The sequence below is a fragment of the Misgurnus anguillicaudatus genome, chromosome 2, assembly GCF_027580225.2.
Source record: "Misgurnus anguillicaudatus chromosome 2, ASM2758022v2, whole genome shotgun sequence".
NCBI lineage: Eukaryota > Metazoa > Chordata > Actinopteri > Cypriniformes > Cobitidae > Misgurnus > Misgurnus anguillicaudatus.
In genome coordinates this window covers 12636794-12663580 of record NC_073338.2, presented here as the reverse complement: position 1 = coordinate 12663580, position 26787 = coordinate 12636794, and the positions used below count along the sequence as shown (strand labels likewise).

The 26787-nt window shown below is 38.0% G+C and overlaps 1 protein-coding gene across 1 annotated transcript in view; it reads left to right on the top strand.

Moving 5' to 3' along the window:
- Positions 1-25900, top strand: part of LOC129443328 (polymeric immunoglobulin receptor-like) — a 38016-nt gene extending 12116 nt beyond the window's left edge. The window contains exons 4-6 of the mRNA XM_073858071.1: positions 23958-23964; positions 25192-25341; positions 25430-25900. Coding sequence (XP_073714172.1) covers positions 23958-23964; positions 25192-25341; positions 25430-25770 — 498 coding nt within the window. The 3' untranslated portion in view covers positions 25771-25900. The remainder of the gene's footprint in view (positions 1-23957; positions 23965-25191; positions 25342-25429) is intronic.
- Positions 25901-26787: the final 887 nt, after the last annotated feature.

The window sequence follows — 26787 nt, the reverse complement described above, 5'->3', positions numbered from 1 at the left end:
CATTATACTAAGCACTATACTGCAATGTTGTTTTTAACGTTTGTGCATAATATATTATTTTTTGTCTTTTTCATTCATTAGATTTTCAGTAGTCTGTGTCAAATTTTATTTCAAGGTAAGATAGTAAGATAGTCTTTCATTGTGCTTTAGTGATCAGACAGGCCCTGTTTATGTTCTTAACCGGCATGAGTTTATTTATTGTGATATACACAACACAAGATATTTTGATAAATGATGTTAAGTACACAGCTGCTCATTTACTTCAATAAAATTTATTTTTCCTATTATGGAAGTCAATGGGTACCATCAACTGTATGATTGACATCATTTATCAGATTAAAGAATTTCTGGCAAGTTTATAACAACATGAAGGTGAGTAAATGATACAATTATAATTTTTATATAAACTTTTAGCTTTGAAGGATTATTTACTCAACCCCATGTCATCCAAGATGTTTGTCTTTCTTTCTTTGGCCGAACACAATTAGAGTTATATTGAATACTGTCCTGGCCAGTGGCGGCTCGTAACTGCTCTTCTGAGGGGTGCGAATTCAAAATAAGTGTTCAGAGTGTCATGTGTGTTGCTCGTGTTTTCAAAAATATGTGTTTGTTGCGTCATGTAAACCATGTGCATCACATGTCTTGTCAAGAGAAGTGCCTGCTGCACACGCGTCAAAACCGTGTATGATAAAAGACATGCTCACGTTCACAAAATACACACAACACATTCACTTAACATTAAACTCTGATTACGCATGAGAGAATGCAGGTATCTTTTATCATGGACCGTTCAGACGTGTATGCAGCAGGCACTTATTTTGGCATGACACCACGTGATTCACATGGGTTTATGCGATAGGCCTAACACATATTTTGAGATGACGAGCCACACACATGACGGGCTACATACATGTTGGGATGAGCTTCGCATTGCATTGTCTCGGAAAATCAAGTCATTGTCCGCCACTGGTCCTGGTTCTTCAATGCTTGATAATGGCATTGACTGGGCATCAATGTTTTGAAGTTCCAGAGGTGCATCCATCCATCGTTGGGGTGATCCATATATAACCCAGTGGGTCTTCTGATGCAGGATGATGGGCTTGTGAGAAAAACTTTATATTTTAAGCTTTAAGCGAGTTACGATGCATATGCAATGTAAACAGACTACAACAACTCAATCGCATTGTTTCTCACGTATCTCTGTGTTTCATCACAATTCATATTACGACTAGTCATGAGATACATAACATCCAATGCGATAACATGTGCCGCCATATTTAAATTGTCTTTTTAACTTTGTAAATGTCTTGTCTCTATCACAAAAAGCTATAAATGTGAAGTTTTTCTCACGGACGTATGGTTTTGCTTCTGAAGACATTTATTAATGCATTGGGTTGTGTATGGATTACTTTAGTGATGGATGGATATACTTTTGAGCTTTGAAAAGCATTGATCCCAGTCAATGCCATTATAAAGCAAAATATAAATACAATATATAAATGTAAAGAACCAGGAAATTATTTAATATAACTCTGATTGTGTTCTGTTAAAAAAGTAATAGATAACTTCTTGGATGACATGATGGTAAATAAATTTTGGTGGGAGGAGTAATCCTTTAACTCATTCGAGTCATCAGACAGTCATCTTGTTGCTTTGACAGAATTCAGTTACAGATCAAAATCTCTGGTGGTAAATCAACACTGCTCAGTCTTATCTATTTAAGTACACTGATGATCCTGAAGGTGTGTTTAACATTAATAAAATAATGAAGTAATGCATAAAGTGATAATTGAACATTACTGATGATGTGTGTTAACAAGCAGAAGGGTAAAGATAAACTAAAACAAAGACGTCAAAGCAACAAGATGACTTGGTTCAGACAACTCAACCCTTTAAAATGTATTTTATTTAACGGTGCATTTTATCCTTTATCTTAGAAAAAGCAGGCCATGCTAATTTCATTTAATACATTCTGGAACAAATCTGGGTCCACTTATCATTTCTGCTTACAAATTAACATGTCTGTTCTGCTCCGTTTACAGTGTTTGGGTGAGATCTAGACCGAGGACTAAGGCGTATACTAGGACAAAACTAAGTGTTGTGGCCCACAGGTGAGACAAACTTTGCTACTTGGTATCTGTTAGACACGATACATTGAAGAAGGGACCATTCATATTATACTTAAACTTGGTCCAGGACCATTTGATTTTTGGTTCATTCACACTGTCAAATGATTTTCCGGAATCTGTGTTTATGCCGTAAAGACACATGATGTGTTTAAAGTCCTGCACTTGATAGGTTTTATTCACAGTGTCTGAAGGTTTGTTATTATTGGTTATTTCTCTCTGCAGAAGACTGCATTTTTGTTTATGATAAGACTATAATGGAATGCGTGATGCGCTGTTCTAGTATGCACATGAATTAACCCAATTTCAAAGTGGATATTTGAAACTCCCTGAACTCTGTCCTAGTCCAGTTTGCAGAAATTTCTCATCGTGAATGTAAATGTTCATTTAATCCCCCGTTTTAAAGAGCTGAACGGTATATCTTGTTGCGATGGCGCACATGTATTTTGTTTAATATAAGCTCATGTGAGCGCCTGACACGCTAGAACTGTTATGCTGCTAAATGATCTCTGCTTCAGCATGGATAGTGACGAGCTCCATGATCTCTGCTTCAGTACAGTTTGCCGACCTTTGTAAAACCCTTGTTTTAAAGAGCTGAACCATAACTTAAAAACTACGCCATTGTTTCTGCATCTCATTCATAAAGAGGGGTTTCCAGGTATGTTACGGTAATGGTACTAGGTCCTCTTTCCTGGAACAATCCCAGAACATCTGCAGCACATGTTTGCGTTCACACAAATGCCTGTCTGCCAATTTTATGGATATTTTCTGGGACCAAAGTGCTGTGTGAATAAGGTTATACTTTACTCGATTACACGAACACTGATGCAAGCACTTGTTCAACACAGTTTGGTGGTAAGCAAGTGGGTGACTGTTATCTTTAGATATCTTTAACAATAAAATGTATAATTTTCAAGACATTTGCATTATTTCCTCCTATAGCACTCATTTTAAGTATAGCTGAGGATGCAAAGAAGAATTAACTCTGTTTATAATGCACCGCCAGACATTCAGGAATGCAACAACACAGTAGACCAGATGTTTTATATGCTTACATAAAGTGCTGTATGCTTTGTGGGTCCACTTTTTGATTATCTATCCAATATACACGATTGTTCATGTTTGCCATAGGCACCTAAATTTAAATATAAAAATGTGATCGTATGATTAATAATTTTTGGGATGTTTCCATTTCAGGTGATCCTAAAGCAACAAAAGAGGAACAATGGATAGGAAGAAGTGGTGTCCAGGGGCCTCATGTATAAAACTGTGCGTGGGATTCTTACTAAAAGTCTACGTACGCACAAAAGCCAAAAATGGCATACACCAAAAATTATGAAGACTTATAAAACAAAGCAATGTTCCCTTTATAAATCACATATCACCTGCAAGTGTGCGTACATGAATCATCCTAATATCCCACCCTGCAAGCCCATTCTCCCATCAAGTTTGTTTTTTTATAAATCACAACCTTTGCGTGGGAACTGGCGTACACACGTTTCCAGCCCTGTTTTGTGCGTACGCATGCTTTATACATGAGGCCCCAGATGTTTAAAAGGCGGCGTTCGGGACAGGAAACAAAGGCAAAAAGAAGACCTCTAAGGTTTAAAGGCGCTGCTTGCAGAGACAAGTGTAGGAAACAAAGACAGAAGACCTGACGAGAATGTTTTATGATTAAATGTTTTTGTTATGTACATGCACATTATTATTATTTACAATATATTTCTAAGATACATAAATATGTGACCTTGTATATGAAATCCAGGCTACTGTCTTAACATCTAATGACATCTAAAGTTTGAATTTACTGATTTAACATTAAGTTCAGTCTTTGGCATGACCTTACTCAGTCAGTATTGAAGATGTCAAGATTATATTTTCAGAGAATGTTTTCTGTATTGTGTAGGATGATTTTATGTAGAAAACAGTAAGTCACAAAGAAATACTTTGCTGGGTTTTCACAGGCTGTGTCCCATTTGTACAACATATGTGAATTATCTTGAGACTAAAACTTCTGAAATCCAAACTGTTATATTTTAGCATTTCAAATGCAGCCACCCTTTGCCTAGAATTTGACATATATACCCTTGGGTTTTTTCAGTAATTTTTTGAGATCTTACCCTGAGATATTTTAATAGAAATTTCCATGTATTATGGGCTTGAATTACTTGTTTATTTTATCATTTTGTCCAAGTAATTTGAAAAAAGTTTTAATTTAAATTTTAGTTCTCAATTGAAATAAATGTATATGTTGAGACTATTTTTGTCCACAAACGTAATTGAATCATATACCTTAAGAGTAAATTATTTTGAAGGGTATAAGAAATATTTTAGTTAAGTGTTTAAAAACGTTTACACAGTAGTATAGCAGTATATAATAGTTACAGAATATGTAATTTATGTGTGACACATCTAAATATTCTGTTACTGATTTATTAATTTGACCTGTTTATATGTTATATTTGTCAAATGAATAAATTTGCAACGGTTATTGACAGTGGTGTACTTGTTTTTAGTTGTTATTGCACAGAAGCACATTATTCTGAATAAGTGTGAATGAATAAAGGTTTAAATTAATAAATAAATGCCCGGTAAAGCCCGTGCAGAGCGGCTGAAATTGCATCCCGAGGGCATTTGCGACGAGATGCCGACATCTAGACGACATCTTCCCAATGAGCAAACGCTCCCTGAGCGACATCTTGCCGATGGAACTTTGAAAGTCGGCACAACGTCGGCCAGATGTATGTGTGCTGTCTGGGTAATTATCTAATACGGCTTATGATAACTAATGTTGAATCACATTGACATTGTGGCTTTACTTAATAACTATTATTTTAACGTACCTTGATGTGATTCTTCAGGTTGGACGGGGAGTTTTTAAATGACAAAATGTGATTTTCGGTGGGCATAAGAGGCACTTTATTCGGTAATCGTGAATCTTTAATTCCAATGTACAAAAACATTTATTACAAATACGGCCATGGGTGTATAACGTCAGCTTTCTCACCCTGTTCATCGTCGGGGTGGTCGATTACGATAACGGGAGGTCCTCTAGTAGGTGCTTTCATTGCAGTTACAGTTGTGCTTCCTCATCCTTTGCCAACACTACGCTCAAATAGAGTGTGCATGAAATAGAGTGTGCTAATATTTTCAGCTCCCGTCAAGATCTCACAAACACACACATGTAAACCAATATTCTTCATGAACACTCTGAAAGTTTTGCTCCAGTAGCCAGAAGCCGGCTTTAGTCCATATATCCCTTTAATTTGCACGCTAAAATGTTCCTCCCCAGGTGTAATGTATCCTTCTGGTTGCTCCATGTATATTTCCTTGTCCAGAATTCCATTTAGAAATGTGGTTACCACATCCATCTGGTGCACATGTACAGTAGTTTGTTCTGGATGGCGAAGGACAGCAAAGTACGAATTGAGCTGGATCTTACCACAGGTAAAAAGTTTCATCATACACTCTTAGAAAGGATTTACACATATTTGTGCATTAAGCTTTTAACACATTATGTGTAATTTTAACATATTATGTGTCATTTTGTGTTGATTTTGTGTTAAAATATAACACAGGTTGTTTTAAAAGCAACACAAAATGTGTTGTTTCAATAATAACAGAGATGTGTGGATTCTGTTGTTTTTAACACATTCGTTCTAAGAGTGTAGTCAGCACCATACTTCTGTGAGTATCCCTTAGCTACATGTCTGCACATATCTTTCCACTCATCCATCACTATGATGCTTGGAAACCCATCTTGATCCCATGGCCTTTTGATCCTTTGGTAGTTCCACTAAATCTCATGCCAAGTTAACTTCTTCCTGCCATTCCTTGGTGTTAGGACTCATCATATGGCCTCTTTCAGTCTGCTTGGTTCTGCAACATGACAAACATTATCATGATAATCAACATTCACCAGGTCAGGTGGTTTCCTCTACAGTGACTGATGGGTTCTTGTCAGTGCTCATGATAACTTCATTCTCTGAACAAGAAATGTCCACTTCTTGTTTCCAGTCAAAGTCTGATTCATTGTAGATCACATCCCAAATTAGAATTCTTATTTTTTCTTCATCAAACAAGCGGTAGCCTTTTGCCTTTTTGGCATATCCCAGGAAACAAAGCTTTACAGCCTTCTTGTCCAGTTTTCTTTCTTCCATATCTGGAACATGTGCATATGCTATGCAACCAAACCAGTGTCGGCTGGTCAATAGGGGGCGCTGGAAAGCTGCCCCCTAAAGTTAGCCAAAGGAGAAAGTTACAGGTTACCAAAAAGTTAAATATATAGTGCAAATGAATACAAAATAAAATCATTTAGTTGTACTATGTAACTTTATATTATCAGTATCATTAATGTTCCCACAAAATAGGAATACCATAACATTTTCGACCTTGTGGGGACATTTTTTAGGTCCCTATGAGGAAACAAACTTATAAATCAAACAGAATGTTATTTCTTGAAAATCTGAAGTAGCAGAACGTTTTCTGTAATGGTTAGGGTTTGGGTTAGGACAGTGGTTCTCAACTCCAGTCCTCGGGCCCCCCTCCCAGAATGTTTTAAGCCCGGGATACACTGCACGATTACTGGCTGTCCCAGACGAAAGATTGTCATCGTGAAACAATCGTCGCGAATTCGGTGATCGTGGCTCTTCATCGGTGGTCCTATGCTGTACAATGAGAGAGGTTCAAAGACGGCCGTTTTCACCGGTCTTGCGTCCAAACATAGCCTACGATAGTTTTCTGACAGTGTCAGAAATTCGGCATGATCACCGCACAGTGTGTTTGCTGCTACGACCTGCACGCCGGTATTGTTTACCACGAGCGCATGCTGGTGACGTTACACAACATGTGACGCTGCCGCTGAAGCTTCCGTGTCATCATCGTACAGTCTACATGCCTCTCGTACCCGAGTTTAAACGATACATGTCGCACAGTGTGATAAGGTAATGATCTTATAGGAGGGCAAAAATCGTGTAGTGTATTCCGGGCTTTAGATGTCTTCTTATATGAAACACCTGATTCCACTCATCAGGCTCGTCCCAGAATGTTTGAAACGTTCCTTAATTAACACCCTAACAAGCTGATGAACCGAATCAGGTGTTTTATATATGAAGATAAAAGATTCTGGGAGGGGGGCCCAGGACTGGAGTTGAGAACCACTGGGTTAGGTGGAGGGAATAGAATATACTGTTTGTACAGTATAAAAAACATAATATCTATGGAATGTCCCCACAAAACATGGAAACGTGTGTGTGTGTGTGTGTGTGTGTGTGTTTGTGTGTAGTGTGTGAATGATTAGAAAGTGTGTGAATGATTACCTTGATTAGTTCATAACTGATAATAAACTCACATTATACTCAGTACATTTATTTCTTGCTTTAACAGTTGACTTCAACAGTAATATTTCAGCATTTTAGCTAAGCAGTAATGATACATCGTCACCTGATAAATGGCTATCTACAGTCCTGCATTACTACAGTAAAAGTTTGATTATAAGTTTGTTTGCGCCCCCCAAAATGTTAAGCACCAGCCGTCACAGAACCAACCACTTTTCATGTGAATCACATAAGTTTGTTTGTCAAACTATTTCTGGTAGGGTGTCTCTTGCATCAGAACAGATGTGGGCAGCCTGTTCTGTATGTACTGTAAGCTGCGGTAGCTACAGCCTCTGCCCAGTACGTCTTTAGTAATTTAGCATGAAAGAGCATAGTTCTTGCTGCTTCAATTAATGTCCTGTTTTTTGTTTCTGCAACACCATTTTACTGAGGTATGTAAAGTATTGTTGTCTCATGATGGACACATTGAGCTTTCCAATATTCTAGACATTCTTTAGATGTTTATTCCCCATTATTGTCTGTTCTTAGTCTTGTCACTTTTGTCTGCACACATTGGTGAATGTTTTTTTCAAATTCCTTAAATTTGCTAAGAACTTATCTCTTTTGCTTCATAAAGTATACCTTGCAATATCTAGAATAGTCATCGATAAATGTCACAAAGTACTTTAACACACCTATTCATTCAGTCTGCATGTGCCACAGGCATCACTATAGATCAATGGCACTTTTCTTTTAAACAGATTTCTCCCACTGGCTTGTGTGGCTTCCTTGACAGCTTGCCTTCCATGCAGTCTTCACAGAAGAAAACTTCTTTCTCTGCAGGAAAGTTCACTCCATTCACCAGATTTTAAATCCCAGTCTTTGGTGCCACAAGCTGGGTGTTGTTGTTGCACTTTGCACAAAGTGACAGTTGGGTAACCTTTCCTCGACATTCGGCTGATACAACCCGTCAGATCTTTGCGTTCCCATTCCTTGAAGATCTCCAACTCATTAAGATTGTAACAGCTAGTCTTCTTGAACTGCACTGTATTACCTCTTCTGACAGCAGCTCCCACTGAGAAGAGATTCCCGGATGGGAACAAACAGCACATGCAACATTGTGACATTTTTGACCTCACTGTCTTTGAATGTCATCCTCAGTTTAACATTACCAAGTCCTAGGGCATCTACTACTCAGCCATCACCGAGTTTCCTGACTGTGGTTTTGGAAATTGGTAGTAGTTTTAGAGGATTTCTTTATAACAAGTCATGTGCTTTGATGCTCCAGAGTCAATCAACCACTTGATTTAATGCATTATCTTATGTGCATCATGTGTTTTGTCAAAATAAGTACCTGCTGCACAGCCGTCAAAACCATTTATGATAAAAGAGACACTCACGTTCACAAAATACACGCAAGACACTCCCTTAACATTAAGCTCTGATAACACATGGATTATGTGAGTATCTGGCATATGCCAGCATCACTTTTATCAAAAACCCTTTAGACGCGTCTGCAGCAGGGAGATTCACTCGACGCGCCAAACACATATTTTGAAATTACAAACCACGTGACGAGCTACATATATGTTGTGACGAACTTCGCATCGTGGCCCTCAGTAAAAGCCACCGGCCACCACTGGCAAAGACCTTGCCCAAATAAACAGCTGCCCTGTGGCCCACTTAAGAAAGAGATTCCCGGTAGGAGGTCTACACGGAAGACCCGAGACCCGACCCGGGACCCGTACGGGTTCGGGTCTATATTTTAAATGATCAGCCGGGTCGGGTCTCAATCTATTACTTCGGGTCCCGGGTCTGTTTAACATTGTGGGTAATACGCAAGGTTGATCGGACTCAGAGAACACACTCACATTTAAATAAAATATTTCAAAAACAGCAACAAAAACTTAGATGAACTGTCGCATAAATTTTTTCTATGACGCAAAAATTACGTTAAAAAGTTTATATTTGGTTGCTCCAACCAGGCAGCTAACGCGCATGTGCTCTTTTAATGTCACTCTGGCTACCACTCAGGAGCTTCTGCAGTGAGACGCAATGACTTTACCTTTGACAATTGGCTCTTTTATTAGGGGGGACCTATTCTGCCGTACCGCGCATTGTGCACTGACTTCTCTAATTTTTGTAATAATATTATAAATTGACCGTCTTGCTTTTAAATCTAAAGTTTTCACGACTCTGCTCAAAGAGCACAGAGATGATAGCAAAGAAGTAAAGCTAACAAAAGCAGCCATGGCATCGAACGAGCAATCGTTATTATAATCCAAATGGGCAAACATTATTAAGCCAGTTGACCCGATACATAACAAATGTAAAACTGTGTTATTAATCACCATGTCTGTAAAGTGGACTTTTAAAGCTGGAATAAGCATTAAACATTTCAATCGTCAAGAGAGGAATAACATGGATGGAACTTTCTTGGAAATAAGGATTGTGCATCACTCAGTCAGGTACAAGGAGAGAGAAGACTAACTTCTATGGGTAAGACAAAAAGTTTAATTTTCGCTACTTGTTTATTGACTTATTAATAACATTTAGCTAAAGAATATTTGCCGGTCGGGTCTGTGTCTTCCCGGACGGGTTCGGGTCCAGATTTTAAATAATAGACGGGTCCGCGTCGGATCCGGGTCCAGCTTTTAAATAATAGACGGGTCCAGGTCCAGCTTTCAAAACAACAGACGGATCTGGGTCGGTTCAGTGTGGCACATTTTACGGGTCTAATCGTGTTCGGGAGGGCATTTTTGGACCCGTGTAGACCTCTAATTCCCGGCCCAAATCTGACCCACTTCTTTTTAGCCACATCAAAACCAAATCTCAACCATAATTCTACCAGCAGTGAGCCATATAATAAACAATGATGTGACCCATAAGTGGTCCTTGCATGTAATTCTTGTATGGCTGACTTTGCTAAAGGACTGACTGCCTTTCTGTGTCCCAAATGTGACTGACAGACCAAAAGCCATTCTGCCAGAATTTAACCATATTTACTCCACACCTAATTTATTTCAAATATCCATTACAGAACAAATTAAAAGGAATTACACACAAAATAAATAAGATTAATATTAATAGTATTAATTATTAATAAGTAGTATAGTAATACTATGTAAAAGCCATACTCTATTTCCCGAATAAATCAAACAACTACAAATATGGAACAAAATCATATTTTTAATGATCTTCACATGCCTCATGCCTCTAATCACAGCCATGATGATATAGAGCTACTGTATATCATATGACTCAGAGAGCGATATTGCTTTTATACAACAGTTCGACCCAGCACAAGATGCATCGATAGGAAAAGCCTGATTCAACTACCAATCTCAGTGTCAAATGGTCGTAGATGTGTTATGAAATGAGGATCATAAAATTTTGGCTTTATAAGGGTGCACATTATCTGCTTTTATATATAAAAGCTTTCTCCCAATATATTAATATACACCCTAGTATCATAATACTATGCAAATAATATGTGAAAGAGCAGCTTTCAACAAATATTTGCGTATAAGTGCGTTAATAAATCCATCAACTACCGAGGTGGATTAGAACCAAGCTTAAATAAAAAATAAAACCATCTCGATATTAAAGTCACTATTAAATGAGAATAAAGTCGTAAAATTAGAGAATAAAGTCACTATATAACAAGAATAAAAATCGTTATATTGTTGTTGATGTAAACAAGCAGATCTGCAAAGCAAATACCAAATAACCTGTCTTATTAATAAAACACGAGGGAGATGCACTCAGAAAGGCAATTTGAAGGAACTCTCCCTCATATAAAAGGCAATATGGGGGAGATATTGTGATCAAGCCAAACTCTGTACACACCTTAATAAAACAGGCATGCAATGAGCAGAATATTGTGATGAATAAAGGGTTTTGGTTATGTTAATTGGGTAGGGTAAGGTATACACATATGGAGGCGCACCGTGGTGATGGGTGTTAAGGGGAGCAGTGGCAGCAGGCTGGGTCATTTGTTATCCTCGTCCAGACCAACTTCATGCCATTGGCTTTGGATTTGCACAACTGCACGTCATCCTGTGTTCCAAAAGGCTGTTGGAGCAATTGATGGATGCCACATAAGAATCAAGCCACCTGGCCAGAATAAAGAGAAATACTTCAAGTATAAACAGTTTTATAGCATCCAAAGCAGTCCACTTTCCTACAATGCTGAATATCCCCCAGCTTGCTACTTTCTTAGGTGACGTTGGTATCCAAGTATTGATAGGCCCATTTGAGTTGTTACACCATATACGTTGCCCTTACAAGAACCAGTGGAGGAAAGGTTAGATTGATGCCATTCACAAGACCAAATTATAATTAAGCGAGCTTTTGGGATGATGAAAGCAAGATGGAGAAGAACATTGTTCTCTGCTTTGGAGGTAAAAGTGAGCTTCTGCATGCAACTGGTAATAGCATGTGTATTCCTGCATAATGTCTGTTTAACCAATGATGATGTGCTTGAGCTGGAGGATGCAGAGGATGCTAAACCCCCCTTCCCACCACAACCAGTTAACACTCTGGGGTCGGCTGCGGCGCGGGCGCCGCCAACTCTTTATTTTTCAATCACTCCGTAAAGACACTTAGATAACTCTGCTGATTTGGGACATACAGATATGATTTATACATCATTTAAAACGTTAAAGTGTCTAGTTTTTTTCTGTCCACTCCCAATAAAAACAGAATGTTGTGCTTTTCGCAAAATTAAGAAAATAAACATGATGCGCGTTTTGTTCTCTCTCCCTCAGTGAAGCCATTTCAGAAACGCGTCAGAAAATTAACTGTAACTTCACGAATACATGTCATATAAACAAAAGATAAATGTCTACATAATGCTTGGAATGTCAGCTTTTAAATGATGTAAGTGAGAGCGAAAACATATATTGTCATTCGGAGTAAACTGTATGAGAAGTAGGAGAGGGACCGTCTTTCTAATGTTACCTGATTATCTATAATGAGAAGAGATCGCCACGCCCCCGCGCCATTGAAGTGAACGAGCAGAAACATCCATATGCATGACTTGTGTCTCCTGCAGTCAATGGATACGCAATCCAGTCCACAACACAGTCTCTCCATTCCTTGTTGTTTCATCCGATTGCACCAAAACATGACATCTAAATCCTTATTTACTTGCGTATGTGTGTCAGTATCTCCAGACGCGAGTGTTTTCATTGTTCTTCCGTCAAACATTTCACGCGAGGGGAACACACGTAAACAAACACACGAGTCAGGAAACTCAACGCGGTTTTTGGTATTCTTATAAAATACGCGATTGAAAACAGTACAATCCTTATTTACTTGCGTATGTGTGTCACTATCTCCAGACGCGAGTGTTTTCTTTGTCTTCCGTCAAACAGTTCACGCGATGGGAAACGCATGCACAAACACGCGAGTCAGGAAATCGACGCGGTTTTGGTATTCTTATAAAATTCGCGACTGCAAACAGTACAATCCTTATTTAGTTGCGTCTAAGCATATATCTCCGCACAGCACGTTTATTAAACACAGGATCACTCGCATGTGCACACATAAGTTAATAGGCTTGTTCGACTTAATGTAGCGCCACAAGAACCGGCAGCCGAATGACGTCAGAGTCTCGCGAGAGCGATTTAAAAGCAACCTCTTCCATATAATTTCGCGGATCACTCTCGCGGTAGTTTGACGTCACCCGGCTGTCGATCTTTGCAGCGCCGCATGAAGTCGAACAAGCCGACTGCTTTCATGAGCAACACGTGAGGTAATGGCGGCGGCTGTAAACAAACATTGAGCAAGTTTATCGTGCAAGTTTATCATGCTTGTCCCTTGTTGTGTTTCTACTATAATGATATAATGATTACAAAAACACACTAAGAGTCCAAACAACGATAGGCAGTTGTTCTTTTGAGCTTTTTGCCACACACAAACCCTTTGTTCACTTTGATTAGGCTACTATGGTTTTCAAAAGGTAACTTATAGCCTACATGTGAAATTAATGTAATTTTATATATATATTGTGTGTGTATTTACATTTAAATTGAAAGTAAACCATCATGGTTTTACTACAGAGAAAGTTACATTCCTGTTGAACATCCCCACAAGGCTCATGTGGCTCATTATGCAACCCTTTTGTCTCTCAGCTGTCAATCACTGATTATTCAGGAGCATTCCCGCCTCCACGCATACAGCCTTTCCCAAGCAAAAGTGTCTTAGAAATTGTAAATCAATATCTTGCTTTATGTGAACGAGTAGGCCGAATGATTTTCACATCATTTTGAAGAAAAAACTCTAGACTATTAGATCCTGTTTTGAAAAGTCTTGGGAAAACATGTTTAGAATTAGTTTTGTGGACTTATATCAGTGACTTAAAATTTTTGCTTTTTCAAAAACCACGCATAAACATTTTTCTCTCAAAAACACAAACATGTACATACATGTTGATTATATGATATTGTAGCCCAGTTTGTGCTGAACGCAGTGTTATGAGACTTTTGCCATTAATATGTTTTTAGGCAACTGAAAAAAGCACAAATGTCAGTGCATGTCAAAACTTCCCCAGGGCCCTAAAAACCCCTTAGACCCCAGAGGGTTAATGCAATGGTCCCTGTTGATATGTCTTCTGTCCAGTTCAGGGACAGACGGGTTTCTGCTCCTCTTGTTGTGCAGCTTCAACTGACGGAGCAGGATAGCACACTGTAACTTTGCAGGATTTTTGTTTTAGTAATTCAATCTTGCCCAAGTACTGTACTTTTATTGGTAAATTGTTTTATTTTTTGAATTAGTGTATATGAACCTAATTTTGAATTGTACTTAAACATTTATAATATATTATGCACTTAAAAAAACTACTACACAAATTCTGCTGTTAAGGAACCTACAATGTCATCCGCCCCTGATGGCGGATGGCGCTGGTCCGACAACATCCTGCTCTTCTGATTCTGCAGGACTACAGGCAGGCTGCACACCATCAGCAACTACAGCACCTGAGGGACTTGACATATATATTGGGGAAAACTGTGCACTGAGGCTAGATGAAAAGGTGGCCACAGGCATCACACTTGGTCTTTGGCTAATAGCCTCAAGCATGACCTCAAAAAATGGCCATGATGCTGCTGTCGCGCGCCCCCCCCCCCCCTCTATCTGTTCCAGATCATGTCATGGGCAAGCACAAATCCTACAGGAGTATTAATAAAACATTAACATATAAACAGATTTATGAAGTAGAGCCTGCACTGGTTTATTTGGTCTCAAATAGTTATTAAGTACTATTTGCTGCCGATATTACTCAACTGTACAAATGATGAAATGTTAAATGTAGGGTCATTTATGAATTTACAACTGTATATAGCATCCACTTGTCAATCGAATTATCTGAAGTTCGGTAAAAAAACGTATGCGAATAAAGCTGGAGAAAGTGTGTTTCCATCCAACGTCTTTAAAGCGAATAAAAACCTGTACGTAATGACGTCACATGCTGGTTTGCGATCAAATTGGTATATCGAATTGATTTGAGACATTTGAAAGTGTTTCCATTCATTTTCGCACTGAATCACACAATATTCAAGCAAATATTTGCGAACAAAGTTTTGCTAGACAAAATGGATTGCGCCGTTTCACAAGTTATAAGTGCTTATGTGCCAGCTGAGCTGATAGCGACATATCAAGCTATAATAATAAGAAAATGACGTTAACATCAAATTGCTATGATGATGCGGATGCATGTAAATGCCCGACAACAACGGAGGCATTAACGTGAAATGATAGTCCAGATCAATGCTTAACGTAAATGAGAACAAAAAATATCTTACATGAGCTGGTAATATTGGAAGCCAATGAAGCTACGAGGGTTCTTTGGCCGAGGATCCATCTCATCAAGGTCGAATTTGCTTTTATTTTCCCTCCGGCACCGTTGCGAGATAACTCTCTTTGTTTAAACACGTATCGCTGTTTGAGCGCCTTCCATTTACTCCGGAGGACATTCCACGTCTTGTCATAACCATTGTTGGACATTTCCTTCGCGAGATCCTAATAAATTATGGCATTTCTTAGATTTTTGCTATCTAAAATAGAGATGTAATCGGGCCTTAAAGTTAGATCTGAAATGACCGGACCCCGACAGAATGCTGCCCGAACCCGAAAGCACATTTAGATTGACATCTTTTTAAAAGCCTGAACCCGTTTACAGCCAGACATTATTTAAATGTGCACACCCAAACAGCTTTTATCAAGAATTAGTAATTTACAAAGGTTTTAACATTATTTATTCATGACTAACTGGGCTACACGTCACTTGGAAGTTGAAACAAAGAAAAAAATAAGTCATCTGTAACATTGTAACATCTCGTTCTAAATAGGCATATGCAATACATTATAAATAGGCCAACATGCCAATAAAAACAATTATTTCTTAACAAATTAAATTAAGATAATACATTCTGATTAAGATGGTTATTTGGGAATAACGCAATTAAAATAAAGGTTCCGTGGGATTTGCCGCGGCACTTTCTTTACATTAATGCCAACATTAGTCTATATCCTCTGTCTAAATTATGTATTTAAATAATATTTAGTTATACATTAAAAAACCTTTACTTACCAAGATTAGGCTACATTTTTGTTGAGGAAATTATTAAATCTACTGTAAATGGCTTCAGCGTGGTCCTGCGCTTATTGCATCCAGCAGCATTGAACTTGACAGCTCATTTACCGTGCAAAGGCGGAGCACGAGCCCGTGTAAAATGTTAGAAATGAAGCCCGAATCCGACCAAACCCGTCAGGTTCGGGCAAAGATCTTCAGCTCTAAAATAGCCGTTATTTTCTTTGGTAAATTAAATTAAAAATGAATCTCGTTTCGTCGTTTGTCCACTTACATCTGACTTTGTTGACACACGCCATGTGTGCCACCAGAGTGGACCTAAAACTTTTTCTTCTTTGTTTTGTGTGTGGGTTGCAACCATAAAATGACCTAAACCTTAATCGGAAATCATTATTTATTCTGCAAATAACGTTTCCATCAGCGTTTATCGCATAAGCCATATATCGATCAAGATAAAATCCGATGAGATCAAACATATTCGATATTCATGAAATTCAGTCGAATTTTACTGTTTCCATAAGGCATTTTTCATTCGATATCACTTAATTCGGATAAAAACATGTGGATGGAAACATAGTTTTGCTGATAGTAATCAATACACCGAAAAACAATGGTCACTACACTTTTACCACAATAAAACATAATGGCAGGACTAGGCCTTTGTTGAATTAAGAAAATATAAAACTGCATACAAGCAGTCTGATTATATTACTAATTCTATAATGCCATAAGAAAGTGATCTAATATATCCTAAGAGAGTCATAAGAGTCGTTCCGTGGACAATATACGCTAACAGCTGTTTATAACTCTCTTAAGGGTCTGCATCACTCTCAACAGTACAAAACCATGAAGTTAAAAGACATATTCACACTTTTTGGACTTAAAGTTATATGGTAACATAAGCCATGCAAAGCTCTGTTGTATATCACTCAAAGTTTCAGTTTCTTAGCATTGCTTGTATAAAGACTTCAGAAATGCCAGTCATTTGATGTTCACTTGTATCTTCAGGAACTGTTTTCCAAACTGACACAAAGTTGTCTGCTAAAATGTAGGCGTTGTGTACAAAATGTAAATTTGATACTTATTATTTAGATTTTATTGTACACTATTTTGTTATTAAACTACAAGCAAAACATTTTCTTTTTAATTTACCTCAAATTCATTCTAGCACAACGCATTGAGGCATTAGGGGGTTGGGTCTCCAGGTGTGAAACACATCAATATTCATGACCATTGACCCTCCCTTGCATATTGCCTTTACACAACAAAAAGTGTCTTACAAAAGAATCAATATATTTTTTTCTGCCATGACTGGGGTGCAGGATTGAGGAAGTGAGGACGCAAATGCAGAGTTCTTGATAAAATAAATAACATTTAATATACAACGAACAGGTAAATAAACACAGGAACACTAAAACTGAGAACAGATACACTCAAGGAATCAGAGACATGGAAGTTACGCCAATGATCCAGCGGTGAGCAAACAGAAGACAGGGTATATATACACACACAGACTAAATGACAAACAGGTGTGATGAGGCAGGTAATTAATCAGTGAATGTCCACGTGACAACAATCGGAACAGAGACAAGACACCGTGACATTTTCATGTGAATAAGTGGGTAAAATGGGTTTTACATCTGGTTAAAGTAAGTAATACTAAACATTCTTTTTAACTAGTTTGGGTTAATATACTGATATAACAAACACCAAGAACATAATCCATGATATGATTAGAAATATTTGATTAAGACATTTATATGTGAATACATGCATGATTAAATAGAAAGTTTCTTCGTCTGTTTCAAAATTTGATGAAGAGAGAGTGAATCTCCCACATTCTTTTGTGGTCATAAAATTCTAATCTGGATGATCACCAGAGGCTTTGTTCTGCTTCTGAGTGTTAAAAGCAGTTTGGGTGACCCCTGGCCTAGCCTGCTTGTTGGGTAAAGGTCTTGTGGTTATTGTGTGTCTAATCTGGTTCAGCTGTTACACTTGCTTCCACCATCAGTACTGTAACTAGTAGTTACATGTCAATCTGCAACACGGTTATAAGACTCTGAGAACAGTCCAATGCACATGAGGTCAAAAACATTTTTTTTTTTTTGATTAGCTTATGACATGAGTGGGAGGGTTTAGGACGATTTGAAACAAGCCAATTAGAGCTCAGCCTCAAGTCACATGCTTTTAACAAGTTTACTGACCTATTTACACACTTGTGTGGCGCCTCAGACACACACACAAAACAAAATAATTTTTTTTATAATATAGGATAGCTGAACACAAAACAGAACTTAACATATGCCATGGCGAGACATTATATGCAGCCAAATCATGGTTCACCTGCATCACTGAAGTTTTGGGGAATAGAAAAAATTACACCCCCATCCAGAGGTGGAGATATTCTTAAAAAACTCCTGTGTAGGGAAGCATTTTGGATACACACTTTGAACACTTTGGAACCCTTTGGTTTAAATGAAGAATTGAGTCTTACATGCTTTCTTTAACTATTTAAATAGAGCATGTAAGATATATTTGTGGTGTGAATATATTGTGTATATGTTTATTTGTCCGGACATTTGCTCGCTAATGATTTATTTGTAAATGTGACACCTGGGTTTAGATAATTGTGGAGGGTTCACGCCCCCTTTATGCACCTGTGAATGATTATTAATAAGGGCACTATTGCCCGTCTTTTCCCAGGACTCTGATGAAGATGTAATTGTGCATCTAAACGTTAGTAACTGTTGTGCATCTTTATTAAAATAATTTTATACAGACATCTGTGCTGCACCGGCGATCTCTTTGTTGTATATTGTTCCGTTCTTCTCTGGTCGCACCGGATTGTCTTGGATCACAGAAGCGCAGTTTACTCCTTTTTTCTTCTATTTTTTAAATAACTTTTAGTATAAATTAATACGTGAATAACAACAAAAATTTTTGTATAAGTTAATACATGAATAACGGCAACCTTAATTACATGTTAATACATGTTTGTTAGTTAATGCATTAAATAACACTTTGGATAACCTAAAACAAACAAATTCTCTAGAAGAACAAAAATATGTTTAGGTTACTCACATAACCATGGTTCCCTGAAAATGCACAATGTTTAGGTTTGTATTGTAAAACTGTTTATACATTTGTCCCCGCAGCCTAGGTACAAACATCTTTGGCACTGTATTTCTTGCAAGTTTTGGGCACCCCTGACAATTTCCATTATTTTCATTTATAAATTTTGTGATCTAACAAATAACTTAAGGACACAGTAATATTTCAGTAGTGAAATGAGGTTTCATGGATTAACAGAAAATGTGTACTATGCATTAAAACAAAATTAGACAGGTGCATACGTTTAGGCACCCTTGTCATGTTGTTGATTTGAATACCTTTATTACTTAACACTGATTAATTTGAACACACAATTAGTTTGGTGAGCTCATAAAGCCTTGAACTTCATAGACGGGTGTATACAGTCATGAGAAAAGGTATTTAAGGTGGCCAATTGCAAGTTGTTTTTCTCTTTCCCTGTGTCTCAATTCGTTCCCTAGCTCCAGAGGTCGTGAATCAGTATATCGTGTACACAGGTTCGGGCGCTGGTAAGGACCCTAGCTCCATTGACATTGGGACAATGTTCACTTATTTTTCTGTCACATGGCTGCTTAAGCGCGTTGTGATCACTCACAGCTGTTAACAACCGGCAAAACCAACATATCTCTGACTTAATTTTAAACAGTACATTGTGAAAAATGCTGTCATTATTCTCTTAAATATCCGTGCATAAAATTGGAGGAATATAATTACATTTTAAATGCAATATATATATATTTACAATTTTAAATAAATATTATTATTTTAAATATTGAGTAGATTGTGGTTCCTTACTGTGTAGCAATGTGTGTTCATATTTAAAACTAAAACAAACGTTTGTCTTTATAAAAGTTCTGTAACATTTCATTAAGTTTATTGAGTTGGATCACATGATGTTCGGTTGGCGAGCTTCAGAAAAGGTCACGTGATTTCCGGTAAGGGAACATAGGGACCATCGATGCTCACTGGTTTTTGCGTTGCATTGTGGGAATTTTTAGGGAACGAACGTTCCAGTGCACTGAACAGATTTTGAGATTGAGACAGACCTTAAAATGGCCAACTCCCTGATCAGTGCCCTGACTACTGAACAAGGGAGATGATTGAGACACACGGTTTGACTCTCCTCTGAAGAGTGGCAACATGGAGGCCTCAAAATAACTCTTTAATGACCTAAAAACAAAGATCGTTTAGTATCAAAGTTTAGGGGAACGCTACCAAAAGTTATCGCAGAGATATAAGCTGTCAGTGTCCACTGTGAGGAACATAGTGAGGAAATGAAAGACCACAGGCACGGTTCCTGTTAAGGCCAGAAGTTGCAGGCCATGTAAAATATTGTAGAGGCAAAGGTGAAGGATGGTGAGAACAGTCAAAAACAGCCCACAGACCACCTCCAAAGACCTACAACATCAACTTGCTACAGATGGAGTCACTGTTCATTGTTTAAAAAACACTTGATACCCACAGTAAAATTTGGTGGAGGTTCCATCATGCTGTGGGCCTGTGTGACCTCTGCCGGTACTGGGAAATAAGGTTAAAGTTGAGGTTCGCATGGATTCCATTCAAAATCAGCAGATTCTTGACAATAATTTTGAGGAATCAGTCACAAAGTTGAAGTTACGCCAGGGCTGGATATTTCAACAAGACAACAACCCAAAACACTGCTCAAAATCTACTCAGGCATTTATGCAGAGGAACAAGTACAATGTTCTGGAATAGCGATCCCACTCCCCAGACCTGAATATCATTAAACATCTGAAGCAGGCTGTCCATGCTCGGCAATCATCAAACCGAACTGAACTGGAGATGTTTTGTAAGGAGGAATGCTCCAAAATACACTCATTACAGGTTATAGGAGCGTCTAAAGGCTGTTATTTCTTCTAAAGGAGGCTCTACTAAATATTGATGTGATTTTTCTGTTAGAGTGCCCAAATTTAAGCACCTGTCTAATTTAGTTTATGCATATTACAAATTTTTTGAAAAATCCAATAAATCTCATTTCACTCCCTGCTGAAAAAACAGCATACCAGCAAGACCAGCATATGTTGTGTTTTGGTGCTGGTTTGCTAGTGAGCACCAGCATTAGCACCAGCCAAATTCAGCATTAGCGCCAGCTAAACCAGCACCAAACCAGCATTAGCACCAGCATCCCATGCTGTCATACCAGCAAGACCAACATATGTTGTGTTTTGGTGCTGGTATGCTGGTGACCACCAGCTAAACCAGCATCAAACCAGCATAGACCAGCATAATACCCATGCTGGTCCATGCTGGTTTGATGCTTTTTTTCAGCAGGGCTGCTGAAATATTACTGTGATTTTCAGTTATTTGATAGATCAAAATAAAATTGCTGATCCAAACACCCAAATTGTCAGGGGTGCCCAAACTTTTGCATACGACTGTATTCACAGAATTTTGTGTTTCCTGCATCCTTGTTTGGATATTAAAGGCAAGTTTAAAACCTGCCTTTTACTCTTGTGTTTTTGGTTCCATTGTTATAAAATCTGCACAGATTACCTTTTGTGACAAAAATATTCAGTACATTAAAAAAGTATACAATATACAAAATATGAGGAGTCCTGCATTTCAGTAAACACTCTAAACTCATAAACATGCTGATGCTTATATGCTAAATGAAGTTATGGTAAAAAAAAGACAAAACATTTTGGTAAATTATTACTTTAAGTCAATTTAAGATCAGTTACAGACAGACATAGAAAAGATGCTGTGATCAGTGGCGGTTCTACATGGAGGCCAAGGGTGGCCCGTGCCTCTGTAGACATGTCCCTAGCCAACCCTGTGGCCACTCCGTGCTGACCAAATAAAAGAGTATACATTTATTTTGATTTCACGTGAGCGCCAAAAGTGGAACTAATGCGATGCAACGTTCTACACGGGCAAATTAGAGCGGCGCACCTAATCACTGTACACGCCTGTGGGTGCTGCTCGGCACGTGTCTCAATTCATTCCCAATCTCCCGATGTTGAGAATGTGTATGCCGGTTTGGGCACTGGTAAGGACTCTAGCTCACTTGACATTGGGACACTGTTCACTTGTACTCCTGTGACGTGGCTGCTTAAGCGCGTTGTGATCATTCACAGCTGTTACTCATCAACAACTGGCAAAACCAACATCTCGCTAACTTTTTAAAGTTTACACGTTGTAAAAAGCGCTGTAATTATGTTCTTACATATACGTGCATAAAATTGGTGGAATATAATTAAATTTTACTTATAAAAATGTTTACAATTTAAAATAAATATAATTTGAAATATTGATTTGATTATGGTCCCTAACTGTCTAGCAATGTGTATTTATATGTAAACTAAAACAAACGTTTGTCTTTATAAAAGTTTGCATTTCATGAAGTTTATTGAGTAGGCTCGCATTTTCGGTTGGGGGCTTTAGAAAAGAGCCAACTCCCCTTTTGCACCTGCACTCACTCTTGTATTAAATAAATATTTATATAATTGTAAAGTAAAATAAAGTTTACGGGCAGTTTCCCGGAAAGGGATTAGACTAGTCCTAGACTAAAATAAATGTAAGAGTTGTCCAAACTGAAAACAACCTGCACTGACATATCTTAAAATACACCAGTGCCCTTTGTTTTGTTTTAAAATGCACACAAGGAATGTATTTAGTAAGGCATGTTTGTTAAAACTAGTTACATTTCCTAATTAAACTAAGGCCTAGTCCTGTCTTAAACTAATTCCTGTAACCACCCCTGTAATCTTTAAATATAATTTCTTGCCATTTTTTTATGTGCCCCTCTGGTAAAACACGGGCCCCTCCTTGGCCACCCTAGTGAAATTTGTCTAGAACCGCCACTGGCTGTGATATACTGGGGTTGTGGAGGTAATCTATAAATTGTCTATAAAACATAATCAATCAAAAATATATAATGTTATAGATTTTAAGTCTGTAAGCACAAATTTATAAGTGAACCATGGAGCTGTTAAAAAATACAGTTCAGACAGAATGTGTGAATGATGTGTGAATTATCACAAGAACAGAAACAACAATTTTCAACACCACAGCACACTGTACTAAACAAAATTCTTAATTTACATATGCATGATCTTAAGTTATCAAATCAAATATCAAATTATATGCCACATGAATTATATTAAAGTCTGTTAATGCTGTCTGCTATTGCCTGTATTGCTGCGTCTACATGTTTTACAATAAATAGCCCCCTTCTGCAGCAACTTCCTTTTAGAGCAAAGGGACAAATATATGTAGTGTAAAATATTAAAAATAACTACACATTGCCAGACACAAACTGCAGGAAGCTTTTCTTTTGCTTGCATGAGGTGAAATAATTGCCATTAAGAATTTAAATGATATTGACTTAAAATTGCATGAAGAGAAAAGGTAAAAATTTTCCAACCTGATCTCACGAATTTCCGTGGCATTCTCATGGATCTCCGCATTTTTCCGTGGCCCTGCTACAGACTGTCTTTTTCCGTGGCATTCTCACGGATTGGTTACTCAACTGTTTTGTCCTATTTTCTTACCATTTTCGCTTCGGTTTAGGGTTAGATTTACATGAAATGACATCCTTACCCAATCCCAACTCTAACCCCAACGCCAGGCGACAATTGTTTAAAGTTTAGAAAATATAAAAGAATAAAGCAGAAAAAATTGTATAAACCAATAGTTAAAGTGACATACTAACGCAAACACCAAATCTAACCCTAAACCGAAGTGAAAATAGTTTAAAAATAGGAAAAAGCAGTTGAGTAACCAATCCGTGAGAATGCCACGGAAAAAGGCAGTCCGTAGCAGGGCCACGGAAAAATGCAGAGATCCGTGAGAATGCCACGGAAAAATTAGCAAAAAAGTCTGTGAGTATCCCACGGAACTTTGTGAGATTATGTTGAAATTTTCCTACAAGATAAGACTCAATCTCATTTGTAACTGATAAAACAGAAGCTTAATTCAGATTCACATGTTTACATATCAAATTATAATGGGATAAATCATATTATACTCTTTATAAGGTCTGCTGTCTATAACTAAACAGCCCACTGCTGCAGTGACTCATTACTTTAGTTAATTTTGTCCTCTAGGCAGACACTGTTAACCCATGAAAGGAACTGCAAGCTACCCTCCACAAACATCAGGAAATTGCTTTTTTATTGTTAATGGTGTTGCCAGAAATTACATGAAGTTAACGCAAAGTTTGTTGACTTAGAGTTGCACAACGTGAAAATTTTATATTTCCTTACAGTGTAAAACTTTGTAATTTTTTAAGTTTTGCCATGTTTATTGATCTGAAGGCTGAGGCAGCAACTTCAGAAAAGAAAATCAGGAAGTGAGAGATGCTATAAAAATTTAACATACAGCCATTATGACAGACGATCTTCAGTTCTGTGTCTCCTTCAGTTTCATGTTTCATTTCAAAAAATTTGTTTCATTACATAAAAGATTGTTTCTGTTATATCAAAATTGATACAAATGAAAAACAAAGATATGGAGAAAAACTGAAACATCAAGGCTTCTTCGAGTGCAGAGAGTCAGTTTGAAGGTTATTTTGGTTATTCTTTGGCTTATAACAGGCAAGTGTTTACTTGTATGTGGTGTCGTCATGTGTTGTGACTCACTGTTTATTGTTTAAATACTTTTAACAGCATTATCTTCATTTTAAGCATACAGATTTTATGACCTCATTGTAACTGAGAAACAAATATTTGTAACTATTTGTTCAAGTTAACTTGGCAGACTACAGAAACATAAAAAATGTAAACTATAAGAGATAAATGTTCAAATGGTATAAACCAGAAGAAATGTTAATCATATCATCAAAATATGAATGTTTTATTAATATTTAAATAAGCATCAATATCATTCAGTCATCGTTGTTAACAAAAAACTGACGGGTAAAATTTAAATTGTTGTTGTTTAGGTGGTGAGTGTAGGACAGTAACTGTTCAGACTCGTGGATCTGTTATTATTCCTTGTCATTATGAAACTAAATACACCCAACACAAGAAATACTGCTGCTATAATAAAAATCCAACATATAGTTCATGTTCTCCTTTGGCATATGCAAATGAAACCAAAGGAGATGTTTCAGTAATTGATCATCCTGATCAGAGTTTATTTACTGTCACTATAAGAGACCTGCAGGATCAAAACACTGGATATTACTGGTGTGCTGTACAAAATGAAGAAGACAAGGCTGTTACCAAGTGGTATAAAATCACAATCCAAGCAGGTATGATATTTATTTTACACTTAAACATCAGATTGCTTTTGTTTATGATAAATGTCAATGACAAATATCATCTGTCTGTGCATGACAGCTCCTGATCTCTCTGTGATGTCCAGCAGTGTAACTGTAGATGAAGGTGGTAATATCAGTCTACAGTGTCTCTACACTTCTACATATAAGAATAAAACAAAACAGTGGTGTAGATATAAAGATAAGGGCTGTTACACAGTGGGAAGATCTGACACATCCCAGAATGCATCAGTTAAGATAAGTGATGATGGGAGAGGATCTTTGACTGTGGTGATGTTTAGACTGATGAAGAGTGATTCTGGCTGGTATTACTGTCATGTAGGAGATCTACAGGTTCCTGTTCTACTTTCAGTCACTGGTAAAACTCATGTATTCCCTTTTGATATGTTCCACTTCGCATAGCATCAGTTGTTGACACTATGGGGGAACCTCCTATTTACTGCGACAGTGAAGACTATTTGTTAACATCTTTGAAAATCACAAGCCAATGGCATTTGAACCTGCCATTTCAGATGGGGCTTACGCCTATATAGTCCATTCAGTACCTTTTTCTCTTTCACCGGAAAGTTTGATGATGGCAACAACAGCGTCCAACCAGTTCTATCACACCCTATTGCACCAGCGGTGTGGTTTCATTCGGCGTCTCAGACAAGCTGGTAGAAATGATGTCTTCCACCTCTGATAATGAGGATTGGGCAGCTTCAGATAAAGATATCCTGTCAGTGGATGAACCCAAAGATGTTCATCCTCACTCTGACTCAGAGCTCAATTAGGTGGTTTTTGAACTCTGGCTTCAGTGGTCCTCCCTGGTCAAGCCCGAACACCTCTGACTCAACTAATGGTTTCTCAAGCTGGGGAGCCTGACCCAGCTTCTCTCAAATGGCTCTGTGCGCCACCAAGATTGCCATCCTAGCAGTGGGCTGTGCTATGGCCAGCCTCATGGTGTTGGAGCAACACTTCTGGCTCAACCTCAAAGAGATTAAGGACATGGATCATGTGGCTCTCCTTGACCTCCCTGTCTCTTCGACCGACCTGTTTGGCACTGCTGTTGAAGGGTTTATGCAGTGCTTTACTGAGGCCCAGACGTCGTTGCAAACCGTGCGCCACTTCCTGACAAAAAGGACAAGCTCCTCAACTAATGTCGGCAACCCCAAACCACCGCTGCAAAGGCAGCACTGTTAACCTGCACCAATTCCAGTGCAACCAGGGCTGAACCTGACCTCAAACGTCAGTGTCCAACCAGACATGCCGGCCCACAAAAACGCCAAAGGCCCCGTCGCAGACTAACCCTGGACTGCGTCGAATACCTGAAGCGTGAAGTTCAAAGAGGGAAAGAGGCTTAAGTCTCACTTTAAGTAAATTAGATTCAGATTCAGATTTATTTGTCACATACATAATGCAGTGAAATGTTACAGACGG